Raw genomic sequence first — 15333 nt, 5'->3', positions numbered from 1 at the left:
GAGAAAGTTTACTAGTACAGTGGTACCTCCGGTTACAAACTGAATCTGTTCCAGAGGTCTGTTCTTAAGCCGAAACCGTTCTTAACATGAGGCACGCTTTCGCTAACAGGGCCTCCCACTTCTGCCGCACCACCAGCATACAACTTCCGCTCACATCCCAGGGCAAAGTTCGCAACAAGGAGCATCTACTTCCGGGTTAGCGGCACTCGTTACCCGAAGCATTTGTAAGGAGGATGGTACATAACACGAGGTTCTACTGTAGTAAAATGAGGCTTGGAAAAAAATATGCTCTGATTTGTCAGGGCAATCAGGAAGTTGTTAATAACATTTATGGTGCTGGATATATGTTTTCAAACCATAGCAAATGGTTCACATATATTCAGAAACTTTTTGGGGCCAAAAACTCTTTTAGAAACTAATTTCTTGTCTGACTTTGCTGCCCAAATTTCTATGCCACTCTTCATCTGAGGATCACAAAGCGGTTTGCAATATAAAAACACAAAAATAAATACCAAAGTAACAAACAAAAACAATACCCCCACAGTTTAAAAGGCCATAGATCGTTTAATTACCAGTGTTTCTCAAACTTGTGTCTCCAGCTGTAGTTGGACTACAACTCCCATCATCCCTGACCACTGGTTCTCCTAGCTAGGAATTACGGGAATTGTAGTCCAACAACAGCTGGAGACACAAATTTGAGAAACACTTAGCCAAAGGACTGGGAGAAAAGGATTTTTTTTGCCTGGCATCTAAAGATATGCAACAAAGGAAGTGCCGCCTTGCCCTGTTCAAGCTATACCTGCTGCTGCTGCCGTTTCTCCACCCACCCTGCCACCTCTACGGCTGGCAGAGAAGTGGTGCCAGCACTGGCACTAATTCTAAGCAAGTTCTTACCAAAATCTGCAGATACTAGTGCTGCTTCTGCACCAGCAGCAGGATACTCATGGGGATGCCGGCTAGGGTGCTTCTGTTGCCTGAGGCAGCCACATCAGTCTGCCTAACGGTTGAGCCAGTTCTGCCCAACACACACTGCTAGGGTGTTCAAAATCCAGAGAAGACTACCCTTTCCATTTGATAATCTGAGAGCAAGAGCTGATATGACACTCCCATTCTCTAGAGATAGGCTTTGTAAGCAACACAACAAATTTCAGCAAATGCAATGCAAAATTATGAGCAGTGATCTTATTTTAAGAAATAGGGATATTGCAGATATTTGAATAGCGAAGAACCTCAGCAACATTGCTTTGTGTTGTCCCCACATTCAGTCCAATACTCATCATGCCACCAAGAGGGCAACAAAGCAGGCAGAGGTAACAGAATGCAAACACACTCTCTATGGGCAGTGTGGTGTGTGATACTGATACTCAGTGTGATACTGAGAAATATGGAGGGGTCACCTAACATATCAACCTGCTAAGGCATCCTCTTTCTTCTTCGTGATACTTCTCTCTGTGACTCCAAAAGGAACAGTGCAGGAACAGAAACTGGCAGTCAGCTGTTCATATAAAGCAGAGCCACCTCACCTTCTTGCTCATTTACCTGCACTCTTCCTCTGAACAGTACAATGACAAAGAATACAACCCATCACTTAATACTCCCTACCATGCTAGAATACCCACAGAACAAGGGGAACTAAGCAAGAGGTGATGTTCTTCTCTAGAAGCCTCTACTTCCCTGTTAGCCATATTTCTTTCAGCAGAGCAACAAGGAGGATTGGGCCCCATGAGGCTGCAACCACATGTTCTGCTCGCTTGTCCTATATCACACTCACTCTGGATGGGGTAGTAGGAATGATTGAGCTTGCTGGGCCAATCCTTACTACTACACAACCCAAAGAAAGATCACAGAGAATTCGAGCCAGAGGTTGGACAAATGTGCAAACAGCGAATTGCCCACTTGCACGCCTGTGTTGCTGAGAGCGACAAGAGGGGGAGAGAGCAGACAGGAAAGCGAACAGACAAGGGCAGTAGCCCAGGCTTTCTCAACCAGACAGTTAAGAGAGAAGATCAGCGAGGAGACAGAAGGTACTACTGAGCTCTCTGATTCTTCATAGGCTCTTCCTGGGCAGTAAAACTGGTCACGGTTCTCTGTACTGGGTTTGAGGAGAGAGGGGTTGGGAAGGCAGAAGCAGGAACCGCCCCCACCCTCTCTTGCGCGACCTTTGCCCCAACACCTGCTGGAAGGAGCGGGCAGGTGAGTAGTTGGAGGCAGCAGCCGCAGCCCTGTGCCTCACCTGCGCTTGAGGTGGGTGCGGTGGGAGACGGAAGAGCTGCTCTCAACTGCAGAAGCAGGGACACCCAAGCGGCCTGGCCAAGAACTCAAGATCCCCTGTGAAGGAAGCACCAAAGGCCATGAGGAATTTGTCTGCCTGCTTCTGGGTGGGTGGAGAGAGAAGTGGTGGAGCTCCCTTACGGATTAAGAAACATCCTCCTCCCGAGCCCGTTTGAAACCGCGAAAGCTCTAGGAAGGCGTCGCCCCGAACCGGTCTGCGCCTTTTCAACGTTACCGAAGCTGTTCCCTCTGGGGCGAGCGCCCTTTGTCCGCCAGGTAATGGGGAGCTCCTCCGCGGCCTCCGCGCCCACCTGCTCGCCGCGCCGCAAAGTGCAGTAAAAAAAAAACCAACCCCCTTTGCCTTTCTTCCTTTCCTCCCCGCTTCTCCACCGCCCCTCGGGCACTTCCTCCTCAGAGCTGTGGTGGGAGCCTCCGGGAAGCGCAGCCTCTGGGCCTGCGGAGCTCGCTCGCTCGCTCGCTCTTCCTCATGCGAAGCGCCAAGCACACTCGCTCGCTCCGTCACACACACAACACACACTCGCCTCCCCCCCCCCCCCCGCTCCGCGCCTGGGTCTCCGCTCCTGCCCACCTCCGGCCAAGAACTCCCGCAGCCTCCAGGCCGCTTCGCACGCCTCAGGCACTAGCCGAGCTCGCCGCCGCCCCGTTGGCTCGCTAGCGAGAGATCTGCAGGGCAGGGCGCGGCCTCCGACAATGGCGGGGAGGGCCCACCGGGCGGCCAGAGGAGAAGCAAGCGGAACCGCCGCGCGTGGCCACAGCCCGGGAGAGGAAGGGGCGGAGCTGGCCAGGCGGCTCCTGGCGCAGGCGGCGGCGCGAAAGGTGGGCAGGGGCCGCCGAGCGGGCGTGGAAAGAACGGCGCTGAGACCACAACTCCCAGCATGCACCGGGGCGCAGCGGCGCTCCGCTTGGCCCCCGGGCCGCCTGTCAGAGGAAGAGAAAGCTGGGAGGGGAGATGCTCTTGTCCGGTGACTTGGGGGTCCTGGAGACAGCTTGCGCTTTGGGAAGAGCAGAGTAGCGGGCGTCTCTTCCCTAAAAGTCTGTAGCTTTTAAAATATGTTTTCTTTTTTAAAAAATACAGTATTATTTTTTTAAAAAAATACCATTTTTAATTTTTATTTATACTTGCTCTTGCCCATTTTAAATTTAGGACATTGCTGGATATTGTTCAGTAAGAATTGCAGTATATTCGGTGTAATTTTTAGTAGGAACTGAGTCAGTGTAGTGTTACCGTTTGGTTGTTTGGTTCTTGGGGAAAGGGGAGTACAGTATATGGGACGAGTTGGAGAACAGCCTTTACCAATGGTGTCATGGGCTTTGAAGACACTTGAACTCAGGACGGGAGGGCGAAATGTGGTAGGAGGAAGGCACACTTGGCAAATCCACACTGCGATCAACTCCCGCCCGGAAACCAATGTCCTCACTGTGGAAGGTCGTGTGGATCCAGAATTTGCCTTCACAGTCACTTACGGACTCATTGTTTAAATCGTGTTTATGGAAGACAATCTTACTCAGCTACGAGTGATCGCCAAAGAAGAAGAAGACGCTGATTAAATTAACTAGCATTCATGTTTATTACCTAAGTTGCAACTTGAGCTTGTTTTGTAAACTTCCCTAAAAATGTTACTAGGGAAGCAGGCTGGGGAAGCACCTCAACATCAGACTTGTAAGGAACAGCGCTTGCTGAGCAGCTCTGTTTTTCTTTCAGGCTCTCTCCCTTGGCACAACTCCAGGGCAGCTTTTGATGCAGGGACAACTTTATTAAACTCAACACATACAAACACTCAGTAGACTCCCTCTTGTGTTGACACAGATGACACCATCCCTCCTTGCTCTCAGTGAATTGTCTGTATTATTATTAACTGTTCTTGCATCTGGCCCTTCCTCACAGAGCCCAGGATGGATAACAGACATAACATTAAGAACAAAGTTAAAATCATTATCTAAAAAGCAGTAATGTACTTAAAAACAAAAACCATCAGAATTTAGTTATACCAGTACAGTTCTTTCATTCTTGCTAGGCACGCAAGGCTTGCACACACAAAAAAGGTCTTGAGCTGTTGCCTCTGCAAAAATGATACGGGTTCTGCAGATACCCCCAAACCTAGTTCCTGCCTTCTTCCATCCTCCTAGCCCTCTGGTTTAGATAATGAGCTTGCTTCTGATCAGAGTCAGAAATCACCAAACATTCAAGCATTTCCCATGCCCTCCTTACCCATACACACAGTATAGCATGAAAGACTTATCTTCAAAAATGAACATCACTCAGTATCACCATTTTTATTTAAAATACATATATGTATCATTTTACTGTCTGTAAAGTCATTCACATCTGCTGAACGGAAAAGTATTAACCATAAAACACAGAAGCCTAAAACAATGCCAACATACCATTAAATTCCAGATAAAATCAGTGATACACTTCAAAAACAATTGCAGCACCCACAATGCCAAAGCAATTACCAAGTGATTGACTCAAACCAGACTGGAAAACAAATTAAACCCAACCCAGATCAACAGGAAAGAATTCCCCTAGTACCTGCAATACAGTCAAGGCAGTGCCAAATCAATCTCCTTTGGGAGGGAGTTCCATAACAGGATGCAACCACCTAAAATCTGCCCCCACAAAACAACCAAGTGAGTTTCAGTTCTGGATGAAAACCCAGATTGAAGTGGGTTTACAGTTTCATTCAAAACTCTTAGGATGGTATATGCTAAAGTGCATATGTTCATGCTTACTTAACACTTAGCAGTTCTTGTATCAATACTGAGAAAGTCATGATGGGAAAAATAAAGGCCTAAAACCCTGGCTCAGTCCACATTTGGCATGTTTCTCTGGCCGCTATCACTAGATGTACTGATTTCTGCAAGCCAAACCCAAGGAAAGTTAACAATGAATCATCCTCTAGGAATCAGAAAAAGCAGTGGGCACATGCACCCCTCCCTAGTGACTATACAACATGTAACACTAAAAAAACAGAACTCATAATACTGACACTGCAGCGTCTCTTTGCTTATATAAACACCAAGGCCAGGCTGCCATAGAAAAAAATATTTGAGGGTACAAGAAATTTCCCATGGGACAAGCTCTATCTTGTATGATCAGCTAGAAAGAAAAAACAAGCAGAGAGCTTGCTTGCCCATTCAGCATTTCCAGCTCAAGGCACCAGCTAGTGCCGCCAGTGGAACTCTGAAACAGCATATTATATCCCCCCCCCCCTCAGTTCCTCCTTTTGTGGAAATATTTAAAAAGAAACATCCATTCCAGTTTTAATATGAAATATAAAGGGTCATAAAAATATGCTTGTTTTATAAATTAAAAGAACACTGGTGCTTGAGAGAAATCTCATAGCCCTTTCTTGAAAAAGAACAGTCTCCTTGTGATAGATGGTATCTGTGAAATCTGAGCCTCAGCTGGACTGACCGTACACTGATGATACATCAAACTGGCTGCAAGCTAAGCATCCACCCAATATAGTTACCGATATATACATAATTTAAGTCACCTTCTTCGAAACAGCCCTTTTAATGTTATCACTTTAGTACTGCAATTATGTTTGAGTGGGTGGAGGAGAAAGATGCACAATAATTGAATGGGAGCCAGAGCAAAGAGTGCAAGCAACAGCTTTATGTCTGCCTTCCAGCTCCTACAGAAATTGATGCTGACAGCTGGAATCCTTCTATTGACCTTTCATGCTATTTACATATCCTGAGGCTTGGGCCTCTCACTTCACCTCCAGTTCCATACAACAGTTGTTTTTCCGTTAAACAAAACTAGAATCACTACCAAAAGACAAAGCTATCTGCAAACCCTTAGATATCATTCCTAGATGTCCAGGCACATTCCAGTAAGTGTAGAAAATAAACTAATTTCCAGTAAGTTTCATCCTGTTAAAATAATGTACACATTGAATAAGCCAAGCAACTTGCTTGTACACTGTACATGTATTCCCTGGACAAACTCAACACACAAATTCTGCCATTTTTCCAGGACACAAGCTATTCTGTGTTGGAAAATGTGCTTGTGATGTAATGTTGATGCACATTCATATGCTTTTCCGGCTGCAAATTCACAGATCCAACTAGCAAGGTATTGAAGGACCTGTACTGGGAAATATAATTGTGCAGCACTTTTGAAAAGGATCTTTTGAATAAATCTATGACTTCATGGAGAACTATCCTCATGCTTTTTCTATACAATTTTGTTAGGCATGCTTCCATTTTGATTTTATCAATATAATTTTTTTCAAGGAACTATTTCTATTCCATCATACCTAAATGAACAAATCCAGACTTGCAGTTCAAAAGTCTTATGTATCAAATGTATCTAATCTTACCAAAAGGGGAAACATTTAAACATGAAACTTCTTGATGACATGATCAAGAAGACCAGCTTTGGATCCATAGTATGCAGTATAAAACTGTCAAATTGACATTAAACTAAAAGGAAACAAGGATAAGATAAACAACTGAAGCTCACAGCTGTCCTCCCATTATGTGCTACAGCTGCTCATATATGGAAAGTGGAGAAACAAAAATAACCCATCTGCAATTGTTTTCTGCAGTGGCTCCCTTCCCCCAAACAGATGCAGAGCAATCTTCACAGAGAACCTGAGGTAGTAGCTGAAGTATTGCCTCAGCGATCGTCATTCAGCACTTTGTATGGGGAGAACAAAAGACCAGTGTTAAAAGCATCTCATCAGCTAGCGAAAGATGCCACAAAACAAGTCTTTGATATAGTTTTAGTGGAGATCCAAAGAAAATTCTTGATAATTCAGAGACAAGACCAGTACAGGTAAGAAACAACCAAATGATGTAAATTCAGTCATAAACTGCAGTTGTACATTTAAAAAGAGGTATTTTCTTTTATTTAATTTATGAATTGATAAATATTTTATGCTGTCCACAAATATGGAAAGTGGCACATGTTTCCCTTTGAACCTATTTTGCATACCAGCAGCCAATTGATGTGTGAAGTTTGTTGACAATAGAAAAGTTAAGAATCTTTGGAGCTGCCCAGTTTTTCCATTAATGAAGCAATTTCCTCCCTGTATTTCCTTGTATTTTCAACGCTAATGATTTACATCCAGTGTTTTCTCAGAACTTGGAATAATTCCACCTGTTCTGTTATATCTTATGAGTCATGTTTATTCAGTTCATGGTTTAAAAATGAACAGTTTATAAACTTCCTTCCAAAGTATTATTGCCACTTATAATTGTTTCTATTTGTCTGATATCTATGATATCAGATCTATGATATCATGAAGAAAGAACCTGTGTTTGGGTTTTTTTAGGGTTCAAAAAATTATCCACCCCCGCTTTATTGGTGATATCAGAATTGTTAAGTTAGGCAGGTTTCACTATTTCAAAATTTGATTACATGGCAATTTTGAAGGCACATATTTATCTGATACTAGATCAGCCTATTCAGGAAACATGTACAAAATCGGGGGGAGGAGACTAGAACAGATCAAAAGCAATGCAGCCAAGCATATGATACTGCACAGTCAAGTAAGAGGCACTTGGCCTGCTCCCAGTCTGTGATGCTGGGCCAATTCTAAGCCTTTTCTTCTGTTTCTGTCTCTGGTTTGTCTGGTGTATTTAGACAGTTTTTCCATGACGATTCAATAACCTTGTTCGGTTTTACTGTGAGCTCTGAACAAAGGAGAAGCATCCATGCTTGAATAAAGCTGAAAGGATAAGACTGGAACACAATATTGTGGTAGCAAGAGTCACTGTGCATACCAACATAAGATGGTGTTTGAGCCCAACTGGTATCTGCAGTTTCAGTTCTTCGGTTACCTACAAAAGAAGATTTGCACATTAGGAGTCAAATAAGGCCACTTTCATTCAAAATGTATATTCACAACTTAACTGTAATCATTTCTCTTCCTATATTCTTTAATTAAAAATGTATTGCAATCCAGCCGTCCCATACCTTTCAGAGCCTGGGGCAGCTGCTCCCTGCTTGCTTCAGAAGCAGGCAACATCACCTTCTTGGTCTTCCTTGTCAGACCAGAGAAGAACTGCTCACATCATAGGGAAGAATAGATAATCCAGCCTACCACTCATTTCCAGTTACTTTATCCACAAGAGAAAATATCTGCCTCTTTCCCCGTCCCATGATTACCTCTGAGGTTTATTAGCCACCAGGAACAGTGTGGAAGTTCCCATCTTCTTGTCAGCCCCCCCCCCCCTTATGTACCTACAGCCTATACTGGCTGCTTTCTGGTCAGGCGACTTGCAAGCAAGCAGCTTCTTAGCCTAGCGGTCTGTTTCAGCATCTTAAAAGTTGCCTTGCACCAACCAACTTTACAGAGCAATCCTACACATGACTATTCAGGAGCAAGTTCCAGCAAGTCCAGTGGTGTTTCATCCCATGTGCAGGGAAGGGATTGTAGCCTTAAATCATTTTTCCATATAGCAATATGGTGAAAAAATTGAAGATTAGCATTTCCAGCCAAACAGCCTTCTGGAAACAGGACCTACAATCCTAGGAACGTTTAGGCTACTAAAATCCAAGTGGAGCCTATTTACCAGAACCAAGCAGTGACAAAAAATTAAAACAGATGAATCAAAATTGTTACAGACAGATCTATTTCTAGTAAAACTAAGAGATGTAAGAAGTATGAACACACATCTTTGAACTTCATGCTATCCCAGTGGCATGTGTGTATATTCTTCTGAGAACATGGAGCTTCTATTTCAGTTTCTTTCAAACATTCCAGTGAAAGGAAGACTAAAAGAGAAGGGGGAAACAGAACATAGACTTAATATTCAGGAAAGAGATCACTCATATTTTTCATGAAATATGTCTCTCAATTCTGTATCTATCTTTACACATCTCCTTAATGCTTCTATAAAAAAATATAACATTTTATCCCCAAATTTTTAATGATTCTATATTGCCCTGTTTTTATTCTTCTTCCAATTGTTCCCATTCTCATTCCCCAAAGAAGAAAGTCAGTCTTGCTTACATTTTTGGCAATGCATCAAAAGATCTGGACTCTTCAGTACAGTAGAGATTTCCCCATCATTCTCTGCCGGCCGATGATACCGGCAGTGCAGAGGTAATAATGCTCTAAAACAGGAAACGCATTCAGGGTCAGGTCTCATATAAACGAGGACAGAAACGTCAGCCGCTAAGTACTCGGGAGCTTCCAAATCTATGTTATCTGCCATCATCAATGCCTGTAGAAAAAGTATAACAACATAATTAAAATCAGGGCATTATTTCAGACTATAATCCCATTATAGGCAGTAGCACCACAGCTATCTTGCAGAGAAGCCCCAAGGCTGGTACCAGTGACTTATTCATGTACAGTACTTGTCTGTTAGTAATGCAGTACGGGTGACTCCTCACTTATGTGGGAGTTACAGTCTGTGAAATGTTCATAACTGGGGAGCCCAATGCAGTATTTATAGCTTCCTGCCCAACAGCTCCTGAGTGGGGTAGAGTGGCAACAGGGAAAGCTCCCATATGCCATTTTTGAGCCTTTGGAGGCTTTTTTCTGGACTTCTGGCTCACTGTCATCCTCTTTGGGCTCTGGGGAAGATCTCCTTGCGAGCCACAAGGACTTTCCAGCTCTCTCCCAGCATTTCAGGTTAGAGTTTGTCTGTCTGTCTGTCTGTCTGTGTCTGTTTGTTTCCTGACACTGCGCATATATGCAGTTGCACATGAGTCGATTGTGTGTAAGTGAAGGGGGGATGCTTGTATTGTGAAATAATGTTCTTAACAACAACTTAACAATGCAAGCGAAAATTGTCGGGGTGTCAGTAAAGTAAAATGGAAGTTGAAAACAACGTGAGTAATAAAGACAACTTCAGAAAGAAGCAGGGGAGACACAGTATTGTTTTTGGCAAATACCCAAAATAAACTTTTGTCTAGCCCCTTATGTGATAAAATCTCATCTCCAATGGTTTCTTAATCAAGTGCCTACTCGTACCTTTAAAACATGAACACAGGAATGTAACATTACAGATAGCACTTACAATAACAGTTACAAGGACATGGATCCAAAAAGCTATGTAAGGCCAGTATGATTTGGTTTGATTATCAAGCCTTTATGCCATAAGTAGCCAACCTGATGCCCTCTAGAAGTTGTTGCACTACAACTCCCATCATCCCTGACAATCCTATACACACTTATCTGGGAGCAAGTACCACTGAGTTCAGTGGGGCTAACTTAATTGGAGGTATGTATAGTATTGCTCTGCCAGAGATAGAGCAGTTAGGCTCATAACTGTATGCCATTAGAAGCCTAACTTTATGTACATCTAGCTATTTCGTGCCCTATTAGCTTTCCCTGCCTACAAAAGTCATCCCAAAAACCTTACCTCAGTGAGATTGTGCTTTTGTAAAGATGTCAATTCATAGGGATCCACATATAGTCCTTTTGGTAAGTGTACCTTAGTTGCCACCATGCAGCTTCTGAGGCTTTCGTCAGCTGTACTGATATTTACCCGAATCAGCAGATTTCTAATATTTAAAACAAGAAGCTTTTACAACAGAATGCCATCAAAACATACCAATCTCACTTGTGTATAAAGTACTTTTAAAAGACTGTGTTACTATATTTTTTAATCTTCAGGTTTTTTTCCTATGGCTACAGGCCCCACATACTTGGGTCTGGGGAAACTGAGAATGTTTCTGAGAGATTTATCACTAACATTCAATTTTATGTGTTTTAATTGTTGGTTGTAAGTTGCTTTGTGTTGCTCTGGGCAAGTTAAAGCAACTAACTAACTAACTAACTAGTGTTTTAATTGTAGCTGTGTGTCTTTTTCCATATTTCTGCTCTGAGACCATTTTCTGGTATGTGGCAATAAATAAATGGTAATAACCCCCACTGAAACTCAGAAGAAACTCACAACATAAAACTTTTTCATCTTTGTATTAATGGACAGTTGAAGCTGAGAAGTCTCAATCTAATTGGCTCTACATAACTTTAATTGGACTAAGATTCAATGCAACTAGGTATTGGTCCGAGCTGTCTATGAATCCAAGTGACTTAAGATAGACTGCAACTTTTATTAACAATTGTTCAATAGAGTACCAGCATCCCACAGCATCCATAAACATGCCACTAGTACATTTAGTTTAACATATCAGTTCACTTGATTACGTACAAACTGCCATGGTAAAGCAGATGCAAAAGAATTCAGGGCTTATTAAGACACTAATAGCAGAACCACTAACCAATATCTGTTTGTCATAAACCCACCTGTGAAAGCCATCTTTCAAAAGCTGTTGCCTGACCTCAGGACACATGTTCTGTGCATCTATAAAAACAGAAAATACATGAGAAACTGACATATTTTAAAGCAATCTAAAACACCATTTCAACACAGTCAGAGTTTGTTCTTCTGTTCTTTAGGAACGCCTTTTACACAACAGAAGAACTGGAGTAATTTTTATCAATAAAAAGGTTATTCCCTCTTGACTGTCATGGCAGACAACAGACTTTTAATCCAGTTTTGCAATTAGTTGCTGACTAATAGCCTAAATAACCCAGTGGCAACCACACTAGCTCTTCCACCTCCCTACCACCAATTCTAGAAGGCACAGCTTACAGCTAAAGAAAAACAAAAGATCTATGTTTGCAGTGAGCCTTCCACCACAAAAAACTGAGCCTCCCAACAACCAGAACACTCCACTGTTTCTGACAGTGTTCCCTCTATGTCAGAGAGAGGGAAAGAAGCTAGCAACAATCAGAAATCATCATTGTGTTTCCCTGGGTAGACAAGCAATGCATAAATCAATGGCTGCTGATTTCTCCTAAGGGTGGAGGAAGACATTCAAATGCAGCAGAAGAAGGGATGTGCTAGGAGTAGATATCAAAACACTTGTTTCTAATTACTGTATTTTTTGCTCTATAAGACTCACTTTTTCCCTCCTAAAAATTAAGGGGAAATGTGTGTGCTTTCGCTGCACAGTGATCCCTCTTGGTGTTCTGGCTTCTGGGATTCAGAATATTTTTTTTCTTGTTTTCCTCCTCCAAAAACTAGGTGCATCTTGTGGTCTGGTGCGTCTTATAGAGCGAAAAATACGGTAGGCAGTTTAAATATTGCCATCTAACCACTCACAATGGTCCTGAGTTACTCCTGTGGGCTCAGTGGACTGCTCAACAATGTAAAATGATTTTACATAAAGGAAAAAGACTAACATAAGCTTATTGAATGTGTTAGAATATAGTCAATAAGGCAATGAAGTGGATTTGCATACATATATTAAAAATGCAAACACAATATCAATAAAGGACAGTTCAGCACTCTGCAACACATATGGAATCCAAGAAAAAGAATACTGTTGTTCACCAACTAGCTTCGGGAAAATAACATGGATTTCAACTTACACAAGCATTTTGGTATGCACACACAAAAAATGATCCAAAATGAGTGGATACTCATCTGAAGAAGCACATTCTTTTCCTGCTGAAACATTTCAGAATAAAACTGCAAGGAAAAACAAATCACATTAAAGAATAGGAGCTTTTGTCCATGGTTTAGAACTTGATTTGTGACAAAACTGTGTGGAAGTAACAGTAACAATTAATTCACTCTAAGACAGGGGCTGTCAACTTGGTCCCTACTGCCCACTAGTGGGCATTTCTGGATTATAGGTGGGCAGTAGGGGGCTCTACGGCACAAGCTGAATCCTCCTTCCATCGAGCACTGGTGTGCAGTAAGGAAATTTTACTATCAAGAAAGATGCATTAGTGGGTGGTAGGTATAAAAAGGTTGACTACCCCGCTCTAAGATAAGTCTTTAAATGGAAATTCCCATGAAAGAAAATAATAAGCAAAGTGAAACATTATTGCTTTTAGGGTATGTGCATTTTTCCAGACTTTCTCAGGATTGTATCACAGCATGCTTTGGCTCAAACTATGAATATTTGTGCCCCAATTACACTGAAAGCCTGAGATAATGTAGAGCTTTACAACAATGAAGGAATATAAGATATACACTGCCATGTTCATATGGGCCCTACAATTAGCCATCTGAAGGGCATGTTTAAATCAATGTTATCCCTGCTCATATGTCTCTAAAACCCAGTGTCTGTAACAAAATTAACAAGAGTGTAACTTAGAATCACTTAACTCAGTCATGTGAATACAGTACTCTGATCATAATTATAAAAAAAATAATCTCTGCAACCAAGCCTGGAAAGTTAGGTGTCTGTATTTAACTTATCTAGCCTACACTGCATTGTTCTAGTTAAAAAATTTATTGTGTAGTAAGTGTTCATTATGAGCAATGCACTCTCATCCATATCCTCAGACTAGAAAAGATAATGTGGCAGGTGGGTGAGGAAGTGACTCCTCCTTGGAGGTGGAAATTGGCACTGTGGGAAGATAACCAAGGAGAATCAACACTCTATTCATGTCACTACAACGTATACAGGCTTATGAAGTTGATGGCACTGCAGCACCTAAGCCATCTTGTCACAGAATCAGAGATCACAAGTGTATAGCCTGTGGGAAGATCTGTGTACAGTATTCCTTTCTTTCCCTCTTTGGAAGAAAACCAAGGACATAGCTACTCCACCCTACAGCCTTTTCCATCCACCGTTGTGAATGTTCTTTGAAGATGCCTTGACAGAGATACTGTCTATGCTGACAGTATTCTACCATGTATGTGGATTTATAAAGCCTTAATGTGGCTGAACAAATCATATGTATGTTACTTTGTATGTATTATTATGTATGAACTGGCACTTTTACAAGTGCCACTTGCAAGAAACCAATACTCCAGTGTGACAGCACTTAATTCTATGGAACTCCCTCCCCACTGATATTAGGCAGGCACCTTCACTGTATCGTTTTTGGCACCTGCTAGTTTTTTGTTTTGTTTTTTAGGCAAGCTTACCCATACTTTATTTAATTATGTACATTGTTAACAACTGCTGGTTTTACTTATATTTGCACTTAACGTTCAATTTTATCAATACTTTAATGAATATTTCTGTTCTGTTTATCATTTATTTCACAAAATTTATATACCACTTGATTGTAACCACTTAGGGGTTTGGGATGATTAATCAGTATATAAATTCTGTTAAATAAATAATATAAATAATGTGTTTCCAATCTCATGCCCGCTATATATTTATATCATCCATACAAGAGTGCTCCTGTTTTTGCCAACTATGTTCTCTTGGGAGCTTTTTGCTTCACAGCCAAGAAGCCTGCCGGAGCCATCAACAGACTTACAAGGAAATAAGCCCCAGTGAAATAATATATATTTTTCCTCCGCATAGAGCAGGAACCATATATATATAAAAAAGAAGACCCTTCTACTTGTATTAAAGACACTTCTGTCAGCAGTTTGGACTTTTTTAAGCAAATTAAATTATTTTGCAAACTCGCACGAGGCGGGAACATTCAACCTTCCGAGGAATACCTATCTCAAGCATTTGGGGGCACAAAGGGAAAGAGGGGAAAGCAATCCGAAAACTAGTGACGGCGAGTGCAACTTTCTGAAGCAGAAACCACCCGAGGCTCCCCCGGAGAGAAGAAAATCTAGCGGCGCCCCAGGACGCAGCCCTTTCTCTTGGTCTAAATGTCACTCTAGGCGACGCTGCTAGGCGACCATTCCCACGACCCGCAGGGCCACTGAGCTCTCCCACCCGCTTCCCGCAAGCACCCAGTCGAGAGTATCCCCTCGGAATATGCTGCCTCCCGGGCTGAAGATACGAGAGCGGAAGGGCCAGCTCTTCCCGCACCTCGAGAGGGCCGCGGGGTCTAAACCCCACGCAGCCCAACGGTGCCCCCTTACTTCATGCACGCGCCGCCTCTTCCGCCCACAACCAAGGTCCTCCCCTCTTCCAGAGCGTCCTCATGGGCGCCTGACTCGGAGAGCATAGTCGGACTGACCTCCATCTAGGCAGGGCCTCCGCCTCCGCCTTTCTCAGGACAATAGGGAGAGGGAAAGGAAGCGAGGAAAAGCAAAGAGAAGCTCCGCGGAACCTCTGCGAAGACGTCCCTTCGCAGGCACGTTCAGGGACGGCAATGCCGAAGGGGGCCTGATGGAGCCGCCGCGGCGGCG

General features: G+C 42.8%; 2 protein-coding genes across 7 annotated transcripts in view; both read right to left on the bottom strand.

Annotated features, from left to right (window-relative positions):
* PAK2 (p21 (RAC1) activated kinase 2) overlaps nt 1–3068 on the bottom strand; it is a 40944-nt gene extending 37876 nt beyond the window's left edge. Inside the window, exon 1 of one of the 3 annotated variants that reach the window (XM_082221835.1) lies at nt 2861–3068. The gene's annotated coding sequence lies outside the window, so the exon portion shown is untranslated. Of the gene's footprint in view, nt 1–2233; nt 2329–2506; nt 2599–2860 lie in introns of those variants that run through there. The other 2 variants (XM_082221837.1, XM_082221836.1) reach the window with 2 other exon arrangements.
* A 1483-nt stretch (nt 3069–4551) lies between these two features.
* PIGX (phosphatidylinositol glycan anchor biosynthesis class X) lies at nt 4552–15294 on the bottom strand. 4 transcript variants are annotated; one of them, XM_082224818.1, is made up of 7 exons: nt 15162–15294; nt 12642–12741; nt 11511–11568; nt 10624–10765; nt 9264–9477; nt 8925–9025; nt 4552–8088 (listed from the first exon to the last, which is right to left on the bottom strand). In XM_082224818.1, the coding sequence occupies exons 1-7, from the start codon at nt 15165–15167 to the stop codon at nt 7930–7932; spliced, it is 780 nt and encodes a 259-aa protein (XP_082080944.1). In that variant the 5' UTR covers nt 15168–15294; the 3' UTR covers nt 4552–7929. The 4 variants fall into 4 exon arrangements, with proteins under 4 accessions (XP_082080944.1, XP_082080945.1, XP_082080946.1 ...); XM_082224819.1 differs by lacking the exon at nt 15162–15294 and adding an exon at nt 15064–15145; XM_082224820.1 differs by lacking the exon at nt 15162–15294 and adding an exon at nt 15011–15078.
* Between the last annotated feature and the right edge of the window lie 39 nt (nt 15295–15333).

The sequence above is a fragment of the Podarcis vaucheri genome (assembly GCF_965113315.1).
Source record: "Podarcis vaucheri genome assembly, chromosome: 5".
In the NCBI taxonomy this organism is placed as follows: Eukaryota; Metazoa; Chordata; class Lepidosauria; order Squamata; family Lacertidae; genus Podarcis; species Podarcis vaucheri.
Note: the sequence above shows the minus strand (reverse complement) of the source record. Positions and strands in the feature narration are given on the sequence as shown.

Coding starts and splice junctions, on each gene's coding strand:
- PIGX (XM_082224818.1), bottom strand. Junction 11,569..12,641: donor GTGCATACCAAAATGCTTGT/GTAAGTTGAAAT, acceptor CTGTTTTTATAG/ATGCACAGAACATGTGTCCT. Junction 8,089..8,924: donor ATAGCATGAAGTTCAAAGAT/GTGTGTTCATAC, acceptor CTTCTTTTGTAG/GTAACCGAAGAACTGAAACT.